At 57.9% G+C, this 20,288-nt stretch overlaps 1 protein-coding gene across 3 annotated transcripts in view; it reads right to left on the bottom strand.

Moving 5' to 3' along the window:
- CTIF (cap binding complex dependent translation initiation factor) overlaps positions 1–20,288 on the bottom strand; it is a 263,218-nt gene that overhangs the window by 4,453 nt on the left and 238,477 nt on the right. For all 3 annotated transcript variants that reach the window (XM_075533017.1, XM_075533018.1, XM_075533016.1), the window contains one exon: positions 324–377. In XM_075533017.1, the coding sequence (XP_075389132.1) occupies positions 324–377 (54 nt within the window). The remainder of the gene's footprint in view (positions 1–323; positions 378–20,288) is intronic.

A 20,288-nucleotide genomic window follows, 5' to 3' on the forward strand; every position in this document is an offset into this window, starting at 1 on the left:
CCTCCCCTAAAGCCCCAGGTAGGGAAGCCAGCCAAGGATCAGAAAGCCTGCCCCATAGGCTCAGGCTGCTGTTTAAGCGCCCCTCACTCCTGACCCCCCAAACGGGAGGCTTCTAGCGAGACCCCTGCTCAGGAGCCCTGGCAAGTCCTGGCATCCCAGGCTGGCAGCCCTCTCCTCCTAGCACCCAGCGGCTCTGGGCTCTCTCCTGAGGGCAATGATTTGCCCAGTGGCTGGGCCGCTGCCACCTCTCTGAAAGAAGATGGTGCTCGTGCCCCAGGGTCCTTAGGGGTGTGCACCCAGGGGTCTCTGCGCTCACCACTCACCTCCATGGAGCAGCAAAGGACGGCGTCTTCCTTCACATCCTGAGACTGCAAGAGCTGTGGAGAGAGGGACACGGAGCAGTGCTCAGTCACAGCTCCCGGAATTCCACCCTCAGTCTCAGGCCTGCCCCTCTCCAGCCCCAGGCAGAGGCCTCCACTCCACGGGGGTCGGACCTCACAAAGGTGGGGCAGAAGGTGCCAGGGCCACCTCCCTGGGGCTGGTGGGCGGCCATGCTGCCACAGCCAGGCCACTGTGCCCTGAGCATGGCGGGGAAGGGCGGCAGGTGGGACTGGAGGAGGCAGGTGGGGGCGGCAGGTGTGCTGGGAACACACCAGAGGCTAATCAGGGGTCAGGGAAAATCCTCAGGGAAATGACACATGCATGCCAGGAGCCCTGGTGTGGTAAAGTGCTGACACGCTGGGTGGCTAACAAGTAGGTCAGTGGCTCGAAACCAACCACCGGGCGCTCTGCAGGAGGCGGATGAGGCTTTCTGCTCTTGAGAGTTACAGCCTCAGACACTCACAGGGGCAGCCCAGCCCGGTCGGCTCAATCTGGAGAGCTGAACGACTTCCCAAGGGACCCTGGCTGGATGATCAGCCGCAGACAGGAAGGTTGGTGATTTGAAGCCGCCCAGGGGCTCCACAGAGCCCATCCCAGTGACCTGCTTCTCTAAGGACAGGCAAGACATGGTGTGCTGCGCGCCAGAGTCTGTGACCCCCAGCGACAGCAGGGAGTTCCTCGTTGACGACGCCCCTGCCTTCGAAGAGGTTCAGCCCTGGCCTCCTGTGCGCAAGGCCAAACAAACACTGCCATCGAGTCCATTCCGACCCACAGCGACCCTACATGATGGGGAAGAAGTGCCCCTTAAGACGGCAGCTTTTTATGGGAGCAGAAAGCCCCGTCTTTGTCCCACAGCGCGGCTGGGGGTTTTAAATGACTCTCCAAATGCCTAACCACCACTCCACCGGGCTCCTTCGAGCTCTGGCTGGAGGAGGGCTAACCGCACTCCCCGGGGCCCAGGACTGGACCTGATGCAAGACTGGGGCTGTGCTGAGTTACCGAGGGGCTGGAAGTGCTTTCTGAGCAAGGCTGGGCCCAGGCATCCCTGTACTTGCCTCATCTTCCCTCTCTGTTCAGTCTCGCTCTCCTGTTCAAAATTAGGACAACATTCACACAACATTAACTTTTTCCCATTTTTAAAGCAGTCAGTGGTCTCTTGTCTATTTGCTGTGTTGCATACCATCATCACCACTCATTCTAGAACGTTTTCATCCACTCCCAAAGAGAAGTCCTGCCTTCGTTGGCAGTCAGTCCTGATTTCCCTCTGCCCACATCTCCTGGCGGTCACTAATTTCTCTCCATGGACTTTCCTCGCTTTCATCTCGCTTGGCTCCACAATCGATGCTCATGGAAGCAGCGGTCAAGAGATCCAGCGACACGTTGTATTGGGTAAATCTGCTTCAAGACAAGACCTCTGGGAGGTGTTGACAAACAAGGATGTTACTTTGAGGACTAAGGTGACCCTGACCCAAGCCATGGCGTTTCCAGTTGCCTGGGAGACATGTGACCATGGGACAGTGAATAAGGAAGACCGAAGAAGGATCCATGCATTTCAATGCCGGTGCCGGTGAAGACTCATTAAAGTACAAATGCATCTAGATGTCCGGGAGGAAGAGCAGCCGGACAGTCCTTAGAAGTGATGATGGTGATACTGGGCCTCCATCCTTTGAAAGATCCTTGACAAGGCGGAGTGACCCAGTGGCTGCCGCCATGGACTCATACATAAGAACCACTGTGAGGGGGTGCCGGACCAGGCCGTGCTTCCTGCACGGGGCTGCTGTGAGTCGGAACCGGTTTGATGGCATCTAACGACAACAGCAAGGATTTTCCAGAGATTTCACTGGGGTGGTGGGTCACCCACTGTGCTGCTAATCTTCAGGTCAGCAGTTCGAAATCACTAGCCACTCTGGGGAAGACAGGGGAGGTTTCTCACTCCCGTAAAGAGTTACCATGTCAGATTCCCATGGGGGCTATTCTACCCTGTCCTGCAGGGTCACTACGAGTCGGCATCGACTCGATGGCAGTAAGCATGGAGTTTTCCAGGCTCAGACAGACTAGCCCCAGTGGCCCGGCAATCTGTTTCAGACGACCAGCCGGTGCGAACCCCTGTGGCTTACTGTAGCACCTGGTCCAGCCTCGTGAAGGCTGCGTGAAGGCGTTGTCCATGGGTCCAAACCAGTCAGCACCGGCTCAGGTCATTCTGCCGTGCAGGGGGTCACAGGACCCCACCAGAGACTAGCAACCACAGGGCATGTCTGGGGAGACCTGGACCTGCGCAGGGTCTTCCTGAGGCAGCCTTGCTCATCTTCAGGCCACTCTGGCAGGGGGAGCTGGTCCCTGCCTCCCCTGTCACCCGGTCCCTTTCCTCTGTCTCCGGAGCCTGAGTTCTCCTCTTCTGTAGGACACTGGGCAGATGGGGCTGAGACCCCCACCCTGTTCCTGCAGTATAACCGATCACCTCTCTGGAGACCCTGCTTCCAAACGAGGGCACATTCCCAGGCACGGGGGAAGATGCTTGTCTTTTGGTGGGGCATAGTTCCCTCCAGCCCAGCTGGGGACTTGGAGGGGTCCAGTGTCTCCTATCGACTGCTGGAGCATGGTGCTCTTTCCCCTTGGCGTGCCCCAGCTTCTCTCAGATTGCTGGTGTCAGGTGGATACCAACGAACCCCACCGCCCTCGGGTCCATGCAGACTCATGGGCCTCCCCTTCCCCCTGGGAGGGGCTGGGGGGTGCAGTCTGACTCAGACTCATAGCATCACGTGATAGGTAGTTGTAGAACGCAGACAGCTTCATGAACGATGGTCAACTAGAAAGACAGACTTGCAGGGAATCCTCCCCCTGGGTCCGAGAGCCAGAAGAGGGGTCCCGGGGTTGCAGCAGGGGTGTGCTGGGCTGTGATCTATCTGCAAAGTCAGCAATGTGAAACCACTGGCCAAGCTTCGGGAGAAAGGTAGGACTTTCTACTCCCGTAAAACGTTGTAAGCTCGAACTCGCCTGGGACACGTCTCCCCAGTCACTGTGAGTCGGACCGACTCACTGTGAATCTGAGTTTCCATGAGTCAGAAGGAACTTGACGGAGGTGGGCCCTTGGGGAGAGGGGTTACTTTGGGGTTTAAATAGACCACCAGGGCGAATTTGTTTTAAAGTTCCAAGGTTAACTCAGGGTGACAGTTTCAGGGGTGCACCCAGCCTAAATGGCTCCAGAAAGTCTGGATTTCACCAGAATTTGAGATGCATCTCCCCGCCTCCCCCTGCCCCCAGCTTTGATCATAAGTCTTCATCAGAATCCTCGATCAAAAGGTTCTCCATCCAGCACACTAGCCTTCTGGCGAGGTGCAGCGGGGTGGGGGTGGGGGTGCTCACTGCCAGCCGTGGGAGTGGACTCAGGTCTCTACAGAGGCCGTTTTCCTGTCCCACCAAGAGGAGAGCCTTCCCTCCCAGCGCCGGCCACCACCTGCTGCTCTTTGTGTTGGGAGAGGGTCTGGCCTGCCTACCCAGCAGGCCCTCCTTTCTGACACCCCTCCAGGGCCCCGCTGCAAGGGTCCCCGTGCCTCCAGGAGCCCATGGGCTTCCTAGGGGTCTGTACTGAACTTGCTCTCGGGGAGCGTGTCTCTGGGACAGGACCTTCCTTCTCGGTGAAAATGGAAGTGTTCTGGAATCTGGCTCTGCTGTCCCAGAGGGCAGCTGGTCTTAGGACTAAAGGACTCCAAACCCTCCTCTTTAGGTTATGTTCCGTTTGGGGGCTCTTGGGGACTGTGCTTGATTCCATTCCAAGAAGAGTCTCAGGAAGGTGCAGAGCAGGCCCCTCTGGGTGGCTGGTCTCACTAGCCTGGACCCATGGGGAGGACCATCTATCTGCACAGCTGGCCAGCGGGGAGGGTTGGAGAGCAGTCAGCTTGCTTCCCGGTGTCTTGGGAACAGAAGGGTGTGGGCGGGCTGGGGCAGGCCACCCCCCACCCTGTGTTTCTGGGCTGGGACTCCAAGGCTGTCTTGTGAGCCTGCACCACATTTGTTCTGTTCGGAAGCGAATGCATTCCTGTCCCATTGTCTTGTTGTGGTCACACCCATCACATCCTCCCTCGGGAGGGCGGGGCCAAGGTGCTTCTACGGGCAGTGAGAAGTCCTGCAGCCTCTGGGGAGGGAGGGGCGTGATGAGCTCATCCGACAGTTCCCCCCCCTCTGTGGGGGTGGGGGGGGCGGCCCACAGGGCAAGGGCAGGCGGCCCAAGGTGTGCCCAGGTGTAATCTGGCTGGTGACTTGGGTGCTGATGGAAGGACCTGGGGGCTACCTCCCTGTGCCGGAGTGGATTGAGGACTCCGACCCACTACCTCCTGCTCTTGCACTCCTCACCGCCCCATCCTCCTGATGCCCTGACCTCAAAGCGCCCCAGTGGAGCACACCCAAGCAGCCTCAAACCCTGCTTTCAGGAGAACCCATCCTTAGGGGGAGAGGCCTAGGGGGTCTAGGGTCCTTGCAGGAGAGAGCAAAGAAAGAGGGGCAAAGAGTGGGTGAGTGGATGTCTGCAGTGGCTGAGGGAACCCTAGTGGGGGGTGCAAATTTTGACTGTGGAGAGGAAGGGACAGGATAGGGAGCAGGAGGGGCTGGGGAGCCAGCACTGAGGTGGCACATGGTCTAGGAAGGTGGGGACCCTTCCACTCTGCATCCCTGCTGGATCTCAACCTGCACCTATCTCCAAGTGGAGGGGACGACCCGGGACCAGGCTCAGGGCAATACCCCGGGTCCTTGAGAAGTGGGCTCATCACAGCCTGCTCTGCTCGGGGCAGCAGGGGAGTAGGCAATCGACTGAGAAGCCTGTCAGCAGGCCGTCACTCAGAGTAACCCTTAAATCACTGGCACCTCAGTTTTCCTCACCTGAGAATGGGGATAATAGTACCTGCCTGGAACTGCTGGAAGCACCTCATGAGGTCATGTGCAAGAGCTTTGAAAGGGCACAACGCTTGCTTCAAAGGCAAGCTGTCATTACGGCCATTACACTGCGAGCTCTGTAAACACCGCGCTCCCCTGGAGGTCTTGGCATACTTGGAGGGCACCGTGCCCTCTGCCCTCATGACACGCTGGTGAAGACAGGGACCGGCCACGCGCACTCTTATCTCCACTTAACAGACAGGGAGCTGGGGCTCGGGAGTTAAGTGGCACTCGCCAGACACTGGCTTCCAGACAGAAAGGCTAAGGAAACTAGAAGGTGCCAGAGTCCCAGGTCAGCATCCCTCTCCTGGAAGAACGATGTTCATTCCTCCTGGATGAGCTTTCAGCTCGGTGGGCGGCATTGTTCAAGTTTCCTACTTCTATTGGTGGGTGGCCATCACCCACCTGCACCTTCACACCGTTGGAATGACTTTGCCTATTCTTGGTATTGGCCACCATCCACCCAACCGTCTAGCCTCATTCCCACTTGCTCACCCACCAACCCATGAGCCCATCTAGTTAACAACCTATGAATCTATCAACCACACATCCTTTTACCCACCCACACAAGCATGTACACAACCTTCCACCCACCTGTCCACTCATCACTTGCCCATTCATCCATCCATCCATCCATCCATCCATCCATCCACCCATTCATCCATCCATCCACCCACCTTCCTAGCATTTAGAGGAGCCTGCACTTCGTGCTAAGCACTGGGTAAGCACAGGATAACAAAAGTAAGACTGGTAACTCAGTCTCCAACTCTGACCCTACGGACAGAGTAGAGCTGCCCCTGTGGGTTTCTGAGACTCTTCATGGGAGTAGACACCTTCATCTTTCTCTTGTAAAGCAGCCGGGGGTGGGGTGGATGGGGGTTTGAACTGCCAACCTTGCATCTACCAGTCCAATTTGTAACCTACTACGCCACCAGGACTCCTCACTTACAGTCTAGTAGGAGAAATGAAGACATTTTTGACTGGTACATGGATGTCATGAGACATGGGTCTACAGAGGAACATGTGAAGTAGCAGAGCGCCCTGGCCAACAAGTGCTTCCAGCTGGCTAAACCATGCGTCGCTCTGGGCAGAGAGATGGCGGGAGAGCGTGCCAATACAGAAGGCAAGGGCTCTACCCAAAGTGCTGGGGAGCCCATGGTACTGAGCTTGGACTTGATCCCAACGTTAAAATGGAAGATCAGAGGCGTGATCTCACTGTTTAGTGGAGAAGAACCTGGGAGCTGGTGGGGTGATGGCAGGAGGGGCTGCGGAGACACCAGGTGGCTGGGAGAGATGGTGGTGGCTTGACTTGGTAGCTAGGTTTGGGTGGCAGAGGTGAAGGTGAGGAAATGGATATGTGGGGAACTGAGGACATGCCCCCGCCTCCACCCCCCCCCGTGAAGTTCAGTGTTGTAAATACGGAGCCCACGGCCCTTGTGGGCCTGGGTGGAGACTGGCTGTCTGTGGTCACCAGTGCCTGGGGGTTGGGTGAGATGACCTCGAGCATGAGAAGAGGACCGGAGTCACACATCCATGGAGACACCCCAAGTCAAAACCAAGCTCGCGGTCATTGCTTCTGTCTGGGCTCACAGCTCCTCGAGGCGCTTCCCAGGCTGTTCCTATGGGAGCACACAGCCTTGTCTTTTCTCTTGCAGAGCAGCTTGTGGGTTTGAACAGCTGACCTTGCAGCTAGCAGCCTAACATGGACCCCACCAGGGTTCCGAATCTGGAAACAGCAGGCTGTAAAGGGGGGCCGAAGAGGAAGAGGAACCCCCAAAGGAGGAAGGGAAGGTTGGTTGGCGAACTCGGGGTGTGTGTGGGGGGGAGAGGAAGTGGCGTCATGGAAGCCCAGAGCGTTCCAAGAAGTACAAGGTCAATGGTGCCAGACGTCAGAGAGGTCAAATCAGATGAACAATGACCAGGGTCCCCTGGAACGGGTGATTACAAGGCACGGGAGACCTTTGCCAGGGCGTGGGAGGAGGTGGAAGCCTGCGGTGCGGGTTGGATCAGTGGGGCAGAGAGAGCAGTCAGGGAAAGGCCGCTCACTCCCTTCTTCTTTGGGCTGGTGTGGGGGGCTGCTCTTCCTGTCCCTATCTCTTGCTCTGAATTGACCCACAGAAAAGCAGTCGGGTGGAGTGCTGAGAGCAGGAGGTGGCCAGAGTACTGGGGGCCGGTTTCTGAATGAAGGTGAGCCTCCCATGTGTTTCAGGACGACAGCAGAGAGCACACGGGTTCGGCGCGTAGCTGAAAGGGGAGCCGTCCGTCCGTCTGTGCCCACGTGGAGGCAGCTTGGGGGCCAGGCCTCGCTCACCATAGGCTCCTGAAGGGTCACAGGCTGGACAGCCCTGCTGGGCTGCCTTACTCTGCACACACGGGGCCCAATGGATATCAACTTACAAGGACAGCACTGTGGGCAGAGGGCGAGGAGGCGGGAGGAGGTGAGGGAGGTGCAAACTCGGGGACCAGCCTCAGAGGACAGCAGGGCCCACCTGCTTCCCAGGGGAGGGCAGCCAGTTAGGGCGGCTGCGGGTACCAGCCATCTCTTGGGGGGGGGGGCAGCCAGGCTTTGCCATCAGTCAGTGCCATCTTACATTCATCTTTATCATCACCCCCAGGGGTGGGCACAGTGGGGGGCGGTGAGGATTGTCCTTAGATGCCGCTCTTCTGTCTGCCTGATAGGAGCTGAGCAGGCGGCCCTGGTCTGATGTCAAGGAAACCCAAGGCTCTGGTCTGGACTCCCATCCTAGTCGGTGCCCTGTGGCCTGGCCGCCAGCCCTGCTCGCCAAGGAGGCCAGCACCCTAAGTGCAGACCGGGCGCCCCAGAGGGAATAATGAGCCTCCTTCCTGCCGAGCTTGCAAACCTCCCTTACACAGTGGCGACAGCAAATGTCACACGGGGGAATGCTCCAGCCCACAGCTGGCCGGGGGTGCGGAATGTGGTCTGGCCGCAGGGCAGGCACAGGATCCCTCTGCAGACATTCAGGCTGCAGGGCAGCAGCCTGCTCCCCCTGGCTCCTCAAGGGCTAGCTCTAGGAGAGGCCTGGGCAGGAGGGGCTCTGAACACAAGCCCCAAGCTATGGGTGGCTCTCAGGACCCTGGGTCGGGTTCTGAAACACTGGGGAAGCGGGCCACACCCGCTGCCAGCACCTTCCGGCTCCTTGGGTGTCCCCTGTGGGGCTCCCTTTGTGCCCACCACCTCTGCATCTTCCTAAAGGCCTGGCAGAAAGAGCCACCAGCACCGCTTCACCTTTCAAGAGAGCAACCTGCTTTCAGGAATCACCTACCAGGGACTTAAAAGGACCATGGCCTCCCGGAGGCTTAGGGCCTAGGAATGATGTAGGGGGTGGTGGGGTGGTGGTGGGTGTTTGAAGTGGGAAGGCTGACACTGGGGAACGCAGGGTCACGGAGTAGTTCGTGCAGCCAAAGTTGACTGGGTTCTGCTGGGTTCAGTCTCAGAGAAAGCAGAAACACAAAGGCATGCCACTAAGTTGCGATAGATAATATTGCAGCCTGTAATAAAGAGGATTGTAACAATGCTACAGAAGGCAGAGCGGAGCCCAGGTGGCGACCTGGTGACAGTGGGGCTACTCCCCATAAAGCGAGCAGGTGGGCAGGTCGACACCACCAGCCGCTCCCTGGAGAAGGACCGGGCTTTCTACTGCACACAGCCCCAGTCTTGCAAAACCCACAGGGTCCGGATTGCAAGTCAGCACCGCCGGCCTTGGTGGCAGTGACTTTGGCTGTGGTGAGTTTCAAGGCTGACACGGGGCCAGCGGGAGGTTCAAGTTCTCTGTTCTCCTCTTTCGCTCTGGATGGTGCCCTGGCCCGGTCACGGCTCTGTCAGAGTCAGCCAGGAGACCTCTGGCCTACTGCCACCCTCCCATGACAGAGAGCCCCATTTCACGCGGGGGGCTGGGCAGGCCCCTCTGAGGCTCGGGTGCGGGCCCCGAAGGCTGCCAAGGGGGGAATGACGTCACCGGGCAGTGCAGGGCACTGGGTGGGCGGGCTCACCTGCCCTGCCACGGCTGCGGGGATTATGATAACTGAGGCCCTTTTGCTCTCAGGGGGGCAGACCTGAGGGGCTGTGAGGAGAGCAGTGGGGGGGTGGCGGCAAAGGATGGGGACCAGTCATTCCGCAAGCTTCCCCCTCAGGGGGTGTTGAGGGGACCCTCAGCGCCCCCGGCACCAGGAATGGTTGTTTGTGTCTCTGAGTCAGCACAAAGCAGCCCCTCTTCACGGGAGAAGGGCTTGACCCAGTCAGGCTGGTGTGCCTTCTGAATGCACAGGCTCCCTACAGTGCCCACTCACCCGCCCTGGAGCCCACGCTGGGCTCCCTGCCCACCTGAGGCCCGCACTTGAGCTGGCGGCTTTGAGGGGAGCGGGAGGGGCGTGGTGAGAAGGAACTAGCTCAAAAGTAAACAGTCAAACAGGAAATTAACGGAGGGACCCACATCAACGGAAGGTTCGGGTTGTGCTTTTCACAGGCCCGGAGCCAGGAAATTAGAACTTCTCGTTCCCATAGCAACTTGCGGAGAACCTGGGACTGGCACGAGACTCTGCCAGCCCCCTGCCCCAGAGGTGGGCTGCTTGTCGCCCTGGTGACTGCTACTCTGTGGTGACACAGCCTGGGAAGGAGGAGGGGTGGGGGTAGGTTCAGGTCCCACTTTCCACCGGAAGGCTACTGGCCCTGTAAACACTTGGCCTTCCGTGGCCCCAGTCTTCCCTGTCTGCAGCATGAGGGGACACTCGGGGCCAGCTGCCTCCCACGGCCATCCAAATCCACTGTCCTCGAGTTGGTTCTGACTCATAGTGGCCCAATAGGATGGTGCAGAATGGCCCGGGGGTTTCCGAGGCTGTAAATCTTTGTGGGAGTAGAAAGCCTCCTCTTTCTCTGAAGGGGCAGTGGGTAGTTTCGAACTGCTGACCTTGTGGCTAGTCATCCCACACACAAACACTCACAATGAGTCTGGTGACTGCACCGACAACACCCCCCCCCTGCTTTATTGCTTCTCTGAGAAATGTCTCCATTGGCCAAGAACTCCGAGGAGCTTCCGAAGCGGCCTCCCAGGCTCCCTTTCCTGTAATACCCTCTGCTCCCATTCCGGCCCCCCATGCTCTGCGTGCCCGTCCAGTGCCCACTTGGCTTGTTTTGGAAGTTGATCACAGAGACTGTCTTGCATGGCACCTTTGGGTGGGCTTGACGCTCCAAGCCAGTGACTCTAGAATCCTGGAGGCTTAATTCATCCAGAGGCTGAACCTACCTCTCCTTTTAAGTGTGTGTGTATGGGGGGAGAGGGGGCTGGGTGTCTTGGGTGGGGCTGTCCTTTGTGTGTGAGGAGTGAGGAGTCCCGCCGGGCAGGAAAGGAGATAAGGGCGTTGGAGTTCAACCCAAGAAGGAAGCCGTCTGGAATCCTTCCCTGCGTCAGCGAGCCTCCCGCCGGAGATGACCATGATAGGCCCGGGCCGGGCTGCCTTATCTCAGGGCTCTGAGGCCAGGTCTGCGCACTCGCCACCCCCCCCCCCGACTCCCCCCCCACCCAAGAGCCCCCTTAAGAACAGAAGTAGGAGAGGGAGCCCTGTGGCCCCGGCATGTCCCGGGTCTGTGGCCAGGGCACCCGCCCCTGGGATTGAGCAAAGCCGTGGAAAGGGAGAAGTGGCGCCCTGCTGGAAGGCAGACAGAGTGTCTCCGGGTTTCCTCACCGCCGCTCTTGTGCCAGGGCCAACGGGGCGTCCAGTGCACAGTGCCCCGAAGGCTTGCGAAACGGCCCAGCCTCCTCTGGGAAGCTTCCCAGGGGTGGCGGGTCGTCTGGCCATCCCTCCCCCTGAACTCCAAAGGCAGGGGCCCAGTGCCAACCTCCCCCCAGACATGAGACTCGGCCTCCCCTGGTGGAGATCTCTCTCTGCAAGACATCAGGACTTGTGTGTGTGTGTGTGTCGGGGGGGGGGGGGGAGCGCTCAGGGAAAACAGATGCCTCCTGGGGGGCCGGGGGCGGGCAGATGGTTTCTTTCATGAAGCCTGACAAACAGACGACATTAGAAGGGTGTTGCAAGAAGCACGGAAAAGGACAGTAGCCCGTGTCCCGACCTCAGAGAGAGTGGCCTCTGCTCGGGGCCCCTGGGTGAGCTGCAAAGCAGTTTGGGAGAGGGGAGGGGCTGAAGTAGCCAGCAAAAGCCTCGAGGTGGTGGAGAAGGGCCACCTGGCCGATGACCAGCTCCCCAGCATGGAATTCTACAGCACCCAGCGCGTGGGCCACGTCCTCCTGTGCGGGCAAATCTGTGCACGGCGTGTGGGAGAGGAACCGACGCCTGCCTGCAGGCTCCCCACCGAGGTGCCAGTCTGGGGTGGCGGGGAGGGTACAGTGTGAGGCCACATGACTGAAGCTGACCCTGGGCTTGGGAGGGAGGGGCAAACCAAGGACCCAGTGGGCAGGGATGCTGGGCCTGGGAGGGACGCTAGGGCCGAAAGATCTATGGGGCTGTGCTACCCACAGGTGCGATTAGCTGTTGTACTCAGGGGAGCAGCCACCCAGGCAGGTCCAGGCCAGGAAAGGGCCTGGGGCTGCCTTAGGGACAAAGGAGATGCACTAATCCCTCCTTGCCAGCTCTGAGGTTGGAGATAAGAGTATTTAATTGGCACTTGTACCTTTGTTTGGTTTTTAAGCCTTATCCTTAGCAGAATATGCATTTTAATGATGGGAGGACCGGTCTTTTTCTAAAAGGAGATGATGTGTTTGGATGAATGACATGATAGTCAGGTATCCCCCAGGTGCTCTTACCCATCCACTCCCAGGCTGCCCTGGGCTAATGGCTAAAGCCTTTCAAGGGGGCAGGGTGTTTTCACCTGCTGCTCACTGGCTCACCTCTACCCCCAGGCCCTACCTCCATCCTGTCTCCTTCCCTTTCCCAGGCCTCTGTTCCAACCAAAGGTTTCCTCTCTGAGGTGTCCAAGACGGCTAGTTCTTATCTGTTGTCAGCTGGCTGCTTGTCCTTCTCTGATGAGCCTGTCTTTCCCCACCTGCACTGGACTTGCTCATGGGCTGACTACAAGACCCTCCTCCACCCCCCAGAAGCCTCCCCTGACCTCTGCAGCCAGAAGGGTGTCTATTCACGGCCAAGGGCAAGCTTCTGGTTCTGCCTAGTTCTAAGTTTGGAGCCCTGGTGGGCTGCTAGCCTCAAGGTCAGCAGTGTAAAGCCACCAGCAGCTCTGTAGGAGAAAGAGGCGGCTTTCTATTCCCATAAAGAGTGACAGTCTCACACACCCACAGCGGCAGTTCCACCCTGTCCTCCAATAATCAGAACCGACCTGAGGACAGTGAGTCTGTTTTCTAGTTTTTGGAGGTCTAGGTCTGGACTATGAGTTGGCATTGACTTGATGGTGGCGAGTTTTGGGGGTTGTGTTTTTTGAGGTCTAGCCTAGATGGGGACATGTTAGGGTACCCAGGGAGGGCCAGATGTGAGAGAAGTGGAGACCACTTGGGAGGAGACAAGTCTTTAGAAAATTCTGGCTCAGGGTCTTCTTGAGAGCGGCTACCAGCTCTTCTCCCGGCAGCCCTGGGAGGGTTTGAACCCCCACCCCAGCTTTTAGCTCAGCAGCACGGTGCTTAACCATGGTGCTACCAGGGCCAAGGCCACAGAAGTCCAGACCCGAATTGACTGAGCACGAACCTGCTGCCACAGCCCTGCGCAGCGGGCAGGGAGCCCAGCCCCAACTCCAGGCATGTATCTTTGTGGGCCAGGGTTTTCCTGGAAGAGTCCCTGGTGGTGCACTGGGTTATGTGTCTGGCTGCTCACCCCAAGGTCAGCAGTTCAAACCCACCAGCTGCTCCTGGGAAGAAAGATGAGGCTGTGTCCTCCCATTAAGATCGACAGCCTGGGAACCCCCACGGGGCAGTACCACCTGTCCTGCAGGACCTCTGTGAGCTGGCAGCAACCTGATGGCTGTGGGTTTGGTTTGGCTGGTGTTTACAGACTCCATAGCCGCTCAGTTCCCGAGGAACACGCCCCCCTCTGTCAGAAACTCAGGCACCTCCCCGAAAATGTCCTTCCATAGGTTGACAGAACACACCCTCCCAGATGCCCACAGTGGCAGTGGCTTCTGAGAGCCCAGGCTCACACCTCTTCCCTGGGCCTTCCATAGTCCGAAGGACATCTCCAGAGGAACTGTCCCGGAAGCTGAGGACAGGCAGCCCTGGGTCTCTGGCGTTGGCCAGGAGGGTCACGCAGCCCTTTTCTGAGGCCGAGATGTGGCACAAGTGTGGCCCCCGAGGACCCCATCATTACCCCTCAGCCATGTGGGGAGGGCTGTCTCCCTGTCACAGAAGGATGGGGAGGTGTGAAGACAGGTCCCAGCCAGTACCGACAGCGTTCCCACCTCCTCGGTCCACTTGGCCCATTTCCATGGAGGGAGGGGAGTGATCCCTGACCCCCATGTGGGTGACAGGATGGGGTGGCCCGTGTGCGCCAACGGCACTCGTGGGTAGGAAGTGACTCATGGGAACACTGCCATCTCTCTGGGACACGCACACACAGTCACACGCGCACGCTTCCTGTGTCTTGTAGCGCCTCAGGGGACGTGAGCCGGCCAGGCCGATCTAGCACAGCGGCTAGGGCCGGAAAACCCACCCAGCACTGCAGCCTGGGATGCCAGTGCCACAGGTGTGTTACGATTAGTCTGGGCGTTCACATCTGTAGCATGAGGCAAGGGTCAGCGGTCCTCGGTGCCAGGGAAGTGGTTGACATGCCCCTTCTTCCTAGTGACACCGCTCTGGCCGCCTGTGATGTCCATCAGAAGTTGTCAGCCAGGCTGAAGACAGACTGCTGAGTCCTGCCCTCCCGCATTTCACATTCGGAGTTTTGGGAGTGTGGCTGGAGAACGTGCATGCTTGTCCAGAGGGTGGGGGGAGGGGAGGGAGCAAGAAGGTGGGCACTGACTCTTTGGGGAAGTTAAAGGGTCATCTCAGAGGCTATGGGCACCTGTGGAAGTGGAGCCCTGGGCCTGTCTTCACACAAGGTGCTATGGGGACATAGAGGCCTCCATTGGCAGTGAGCACCTCACTGGACCAGGTGGTGTGAGGGTCTCTATGCACTGGAACTCCAAGCCACCTCCCTCTCCTCCCTTGGCTTTGTCTGCCTGCACCAGGGGTCCTTCTCCTGGAGTGAGCTTCTGATTGGGAAGACCCCTCCCCTCCAGCACAGACCAGGGGTTATATGAAGGTTAAATGCATGTGGGTGCTTTCTGGGGAGCCAGTCTGCCTCTTACTGGGTTCTCAGGAGGATCAGTTACCTGCCCAACCTGCCCCCCAAACCAAGCCATGTGCTTTCCTTTGGGCACGTGTTTCCCCTTCAACATGTGCGAGTCCCTGGAATGCTGACACCGGGCACATCTCTCCTACCTTCACCCACCCCAACCAACCAACCAACCAACCCCCAATCTCTGCCATTGAGTCAATGCGACCTCACAGCGACCTCCCTGTGGGCTTCCGGGACAGTATCTGCTTACAGGAGTAGAAAGCCCAGCCTTTCTCCCTAGGAGCCGCAGGGGGTTTTGAACTGCCGACCATGTGGATTGTAGCCCAATGTGTACAACCATGTGAATTGCAGCCCAGCCACCACATCAAACAACAACAAACAACAACAAACAAACAACACCAATAAACAAAACAACAACAAAAACTTGCTACCGATGTGCACATTCCGACTCCCTACAGGACAGAGTAGAACGGCCCTGGAGGCCTTCCGGGGCTGTGAACCATCATGGAAGCAGACGACCCCCCCAGCCTTCAAGAAAGGCCAGCTCTTGGTTAGCAGCCAAGCTTAGAGCCGCTGCACGACCAGGGGAGCAGAGCCCCCAAGCCAAACCAGGTGCCACTGCTCCAACCCCACGTGGCCCAGCACCCCGTGCTCCTGGGGGGTTGACGGCTGTGCCCTATCAGGGTGGACCAGCAGGCCTGTTTTCCCAGGTGTTTCTGGTTGGGTCTGAACCTCCCACTTCATGGTTCGTAGTCCATACTTAGCCAGCGGTGCCTACTCAGGAAAGTAGGAGGTGATGGGGCGGCACAGGGACCTTAGGAAGGTCTAAGGAGCTGGAGGGGCTGTGGAGGCAGTGGGCAAAAGTGAGATGGGGAGGCATTTAGGAGGACAAGTGGTTATGGAAAGGGGCTCCTTCCAAAACCAGAGGTTGCCCTGGTCTCCCTCCACCCCTATTCACCTCTCTCCATCAACCGGAGGCAAAAGACTTCCAGCCTCCTGGGCCCGGCAGCCACCTCTTCATGGGGCACCTCCACCTCCCAGACCCCATGCGGCCTCCTGCCTATGGCGTTCCCTAAGCAAGTCTCAACTCTGGCCCTGGGATGCCAGGTATTTCCCAGCCAGCCCCACCTCATCTAATTGCTTTCCAGTCAGCTAATCCTTGGCCCACACCCTCCACTCCAGCCCCGGGAGCCACCTCAGTGTGGCCGGCAGTAGCTCCTTCGACTTCCCAGGGCGCACGGCCAAGCCTGGGGCGGCCTCCCGACTCCCCTGGCCCAAACCACATCCTCCTGCCCTTCCCCACACCCTCAGAACATATCCCCAAACTCTCCCCTGACTTCACGATCCAAACCAAACAGAACTCGGTCCAGTCCGCACCCAGGGCCCCGGATGCATTCGCCCTGTTCCCGGCCCTCTGCCCCGCTGCCCCCACCCTGGCTATCGGGGAAGAATAATTAGTGAAAAATGGAGTTGAACTGACTGTTCAATTCCCAGAGCTAATTGTTTTAAGCAGGGCTTCTGCCTTAATTAAAGGATAATTAGTTACTGGATGTGTGTTTGCCTTTCCACAAGTCTGGCTTTTAACCCTGAGAACCCAGATTCAGCAAAGACTTTTCTGTTTCGATCCCTCTGAGGAAGGGAGGAGGGCTTAATGACAGAAGCGGGCGTCCTGGGCACGGGGGCGGGGGGAGTTGTCAGACCGTGGGCCGTGGGTTCTGCTGGGCCACGGCAAGCAGGCGCTGGCAGCCCCGACTGTGAACTCTGGGTTCGCCTTCGTTTTTCAGGCTGCTGCCTCCACCCTGCCCGGCCCTTGTTTTCTCCTTGCTTCACGCCCCCATCTGTCTCCCTTCTGGCTTCCAGACCCAGCACGTGGGCTGTGAGTGTTAGCTTGCCGGCTTCCCTCGCTTTGGTCACGTGACTGCTGGGTCTGCAGAGACAAGTGTGGGTGAGAGGTCCCAGAACCTTCTCCAAAGCCCGGCCATTCCAGGTGCCTTTGCCAGGGATGGGTTCCCGCATCCCAAACAAAAACCCAAATTCACTGCCTTCACGTCCTGGATCTAGACTCAGTTTCCCCCTAGGGCAGAGTAGAACTGCCCCTTGGATTTCTGAGACTAACTCTTTACAAGTGTAGAAAGCCTCCTTTCTCCAGAGGGTCTGCAGTTCGAAACCACCAGCCCACCCGAGGGGGGAAAGATGGGGCTTTCTACTCCCATAAACAGGAAATGTAGGGTCACTATGAGTGTCCTGTAGGGTCACTATGAGTCAGTATCCACTCGATGGCACTGAGTTTATTATCTTTTTTCGTTTTTCTCTAGAGGAGGTAGGCAGCCCCACATGTGATCACCACTGGGTCCTCAGGCTTCCGGGCCTCCTCGTGGAGAGAGAATTCCACCAGGGAGCCTCATTGTGTTATCTGACTGATCAGTTGTCTGAAGTTCCTGAGCCCGCCCCCACCTTCTCTTTTAACCTCCACAGGACAGGATTTATTTTCTTTCAAATCTATGTCCCCGTCATGTTCCCAGGTGTGCCCCACCCGCTCACGCGGATGGAACCCACAAAGAGGCATCCCGTTCTGGTTACCCTGGTGCTCCAAGGTCACGGGGCAGATGCCATCCTAACTCCATAATCCATTTTTTAAAATTCATTGCCATCACGTGCACGTCTAGATTCTATCTGATAGCAATTCTTGTCAGACGTGTGTGTCATGTGCACACCACTCCAGCGAGGTGCAATGGGATCCCCTATCGGTGCAGCAGGAGCCCTGGTGGCAGAGTGGTTATGCGTCCTGCTAGAAAATGGTTATGGTCGCCCAGGTGGCTCTCACGGGGGTGGGGAGAGCTCATCAACCATCATCCCCTCAGTCCTTAAGAAATTTGGGGGCACGGGGGACTCACCCGAGGGGAGCTGGAAGGACTGGGGTTTACTGGGAGTCAGCAATTCCATCTAAGCGTCTAAAAGTCCTGAGTCAAAACTACCGCAAACAACAGCAGGAGCCTAAACTCATGCCATCCAGTTGATTCTGACTTGCAGCTGCTCTGTAAGGCAGAGTAGAACTGTCTCCCGGTCTCTGAGCTGTCAGTCCTGGTGGACTGCCATGGGGCCCCTACAGTGTCCGCTACTTGTGCTTCCCCAGAGAAATCGGGTGCTGTGTTTTTGTCAGGTGCTACGGGGCCCGTCAGAGGCTCATGGGACCCTGTGTGGCAGTGGAGGGGTCCCTCAGGGTTCCCCAATCTGCACAGAGCAGAATGCTGCCGTCTTCCTCCTGAGGAGCTGTGCGTGGGTTCGAACAGCTCACCTTTGGGTTGGCAGCCGAGTGCTCTCATCGCCCTGCTACCAGGGCACCTAAATCCTCTCTCTATATTATTTTTAAAAGGTCCATAGTCACTTTATTTGGGATAGACCCAGACTGGAAAAATCCCCCTTGTTCACTGAAGAGAATATATTTACTATAAACCCAAATGTGCCGTCTCCTAGGGACTGTGTAGGACGGGGTAGAAGTGGCCCTGTGTGTTTCTGAGACTGCAACTCTATGGGAGTAGAGAGGCTTGTCTTTCTCCAGTGGAGTGGTCAGTGGTTTTGAACTGCTCACCTTTGGGTTAGCACACCAACGCATAACCAGGGCACCCATTTACGGTGGCAGGTATTAAAAATCAAACCCTTCAAGTAGATTCCAGCCCACAGGACAGAGTGGAAGTGCTCCATAGGTTCCCAAAGCTACGAGTCCTTAAGGCAACAAGCTCCGGTCTCCCCAGTGTGCATTAACTCGGGGGGGTCGAACCAGTGAGCTTTCAGCTAGCAAGCCCAAGCTTCACCGGCAGGACTCCTACAGGGGACACTTCTCAGACGCAAAAAGCAGCAACATGGAATCCAAACATCACGTCTGCCAAGTGGAAACAGTGAAGATAAATACATGCCATCTAATTCCACGTGGGGATCCACTTCTGAAAAGATAGACGGGTCTACACAGAACCCACAGAGAAAATCCACGGCCACGGAGCAGAGCCCGACTCACCGTGACCCCACGGCACACTCGGGCCACCCCTCGGAGCAAACAGGCCAAGCCTGTAACCACCTTCCGGAAAGCGATGGGCACGGGTGCTCTCCAGAGATCGCCCGAGTCTTAAAGGCGCTTTAAAAACGTTTCTGGCTTAGAGACTGGCTTCCCTTTGGAAACCAGTGTCTGGTGGAAGCTGGTATTTTTATAACTCCAGGCTCTGCAGCTGATCCTATGTTAACCTTGTTGCTAAGGGGCAGGCTGGCCTCAAATTTCACGTTGCAGTTTGCAGAGCCGGGCTAAGGAAGTGGACTGGTTAAGGGGTGGGGGCTGGAGGGGGAGTGCAGTGTGGTGCCTGGTAGTAGTGGGGGGTGGGAAACTTGAGTTTTCTCCCTGGAGGTCAAGGATCCTGGGCATTCTCAGGTCCCCCTCCACCGTGTGTGTGTGTGTGTGTGTGTGTGTGCGTGCGCGTGCAGTACGCCTAGCAGATCAACAGCCTCACACCACCCAGTGCCTTCTCTGCTTCTGCCAAAAGGAAGGGGCACGGAAAGCTCTGGAAGGGATGGAGCTGGTGGGGAGTTATTTTGGTGGCGGTGCCAGGAGCCGTGGCTTACGCTTGGGTATTTATTCATAGCAGCAGCTGCTGGACCTGGGGCGGGGGTGGAGGACTCTCCCACTACCCCAGTGCCCAGGGGCTGTGTACCTGCCCCCAACAGGCTACATTCTCAGAGGAACATTCCAGGCGGGGTCTGTGCTTAAGATCAGGGTGGGATCAACTGCATGTGGAGAAAGGCTCTCCTGATTCTCGGGCTTTATCCCAGCGCTCTGCGTCCCATCTTCATGTTTTCCTCCATCAGCTGGAGAGGAACCGTCTGAAAGAGGAGAAGGCGCCCAGGCTCGGTCTCTGCTAGGGTGGTCTTCCTGGCCTCGGACCTCCTGGCCGCTCTCTTCCCATCCCACCCCGTCTGGATCACAGCACTGGTCACTGTGCCCTGCGCCACCCAGGGTCCCCCTGGCCAGGGAGTGTCCCTGACAGATTGGTCCTGGTGACTGCAGTCCATTTCTAGCAGGAAGTGTGTCTGGGAGAGTTTCCAGTTCCGTGAGGGGCAGGTCCCTGGGCAGTGCTGGACGAAAGGCTGGGGTCTGGGAATGTGTGTGGTGGGGTGGGGAGGGGGTGAGGTATTGAACCCTTCAGCTGCCTGTCCTGCGGAAGAAAGGCTTGGCCGTTTGCTCCTATAAAAACCACAGTCAAGAATGCGCTATGGAGCAGGTTTGCTCTGTGAGGCTCAGGGCGGGCCCCGTGCGTTGGGGTGGACAATGGGGCAGCAGGATTTTGCTTCTGGAAGGATGAGCACAGTGTCTGTGGACCGAACAAATGGACTCTCCTTTAACCCACCCATGGTGTTGATCTCTAGCTTTAAAAAGCCGGAGGTTCTTGGGGGTCACCCTGTGGCCCCCAGAATACCTGTAGCTCACCCACCATGCCGCTGCAGGTGGTCCACGCACTGCCAAGCTCCCAGTCCTGGCCCAGCTCTTCCTCCCCCCACCCCCGAGGGCTGACCTTGAGCCCACTTCCCATCAAGGCCCAGCTTGGGGTCCCACCCTGCCAAGGAGGCTCTCCTTCCCTCTGACCCCCAGATGCTGAGACTCCTCTTCCTTCAGCTGTGCCCAGCACACACACATTCTAAGCTTCGCTTCTGTGGATGCGGTCACCAAATGGGCTGCAGACGCCTTGGGG

The sequence above is a fragment of the Tenrec ecaudatus genome, chromosome 15 (genome assembly GCF_050624435.1).
Source record: "Tenrec ecaudatus isolate mTenEca1 chromosome 15, mTenEca1.hap1, whole genome shotgun sequence".
NCBI lineage: Eukaryota > Metazoa > Chordata > Mammalia > Afrosoricida > Tenrecidae > Tenrec > Tenrec ecaudatus.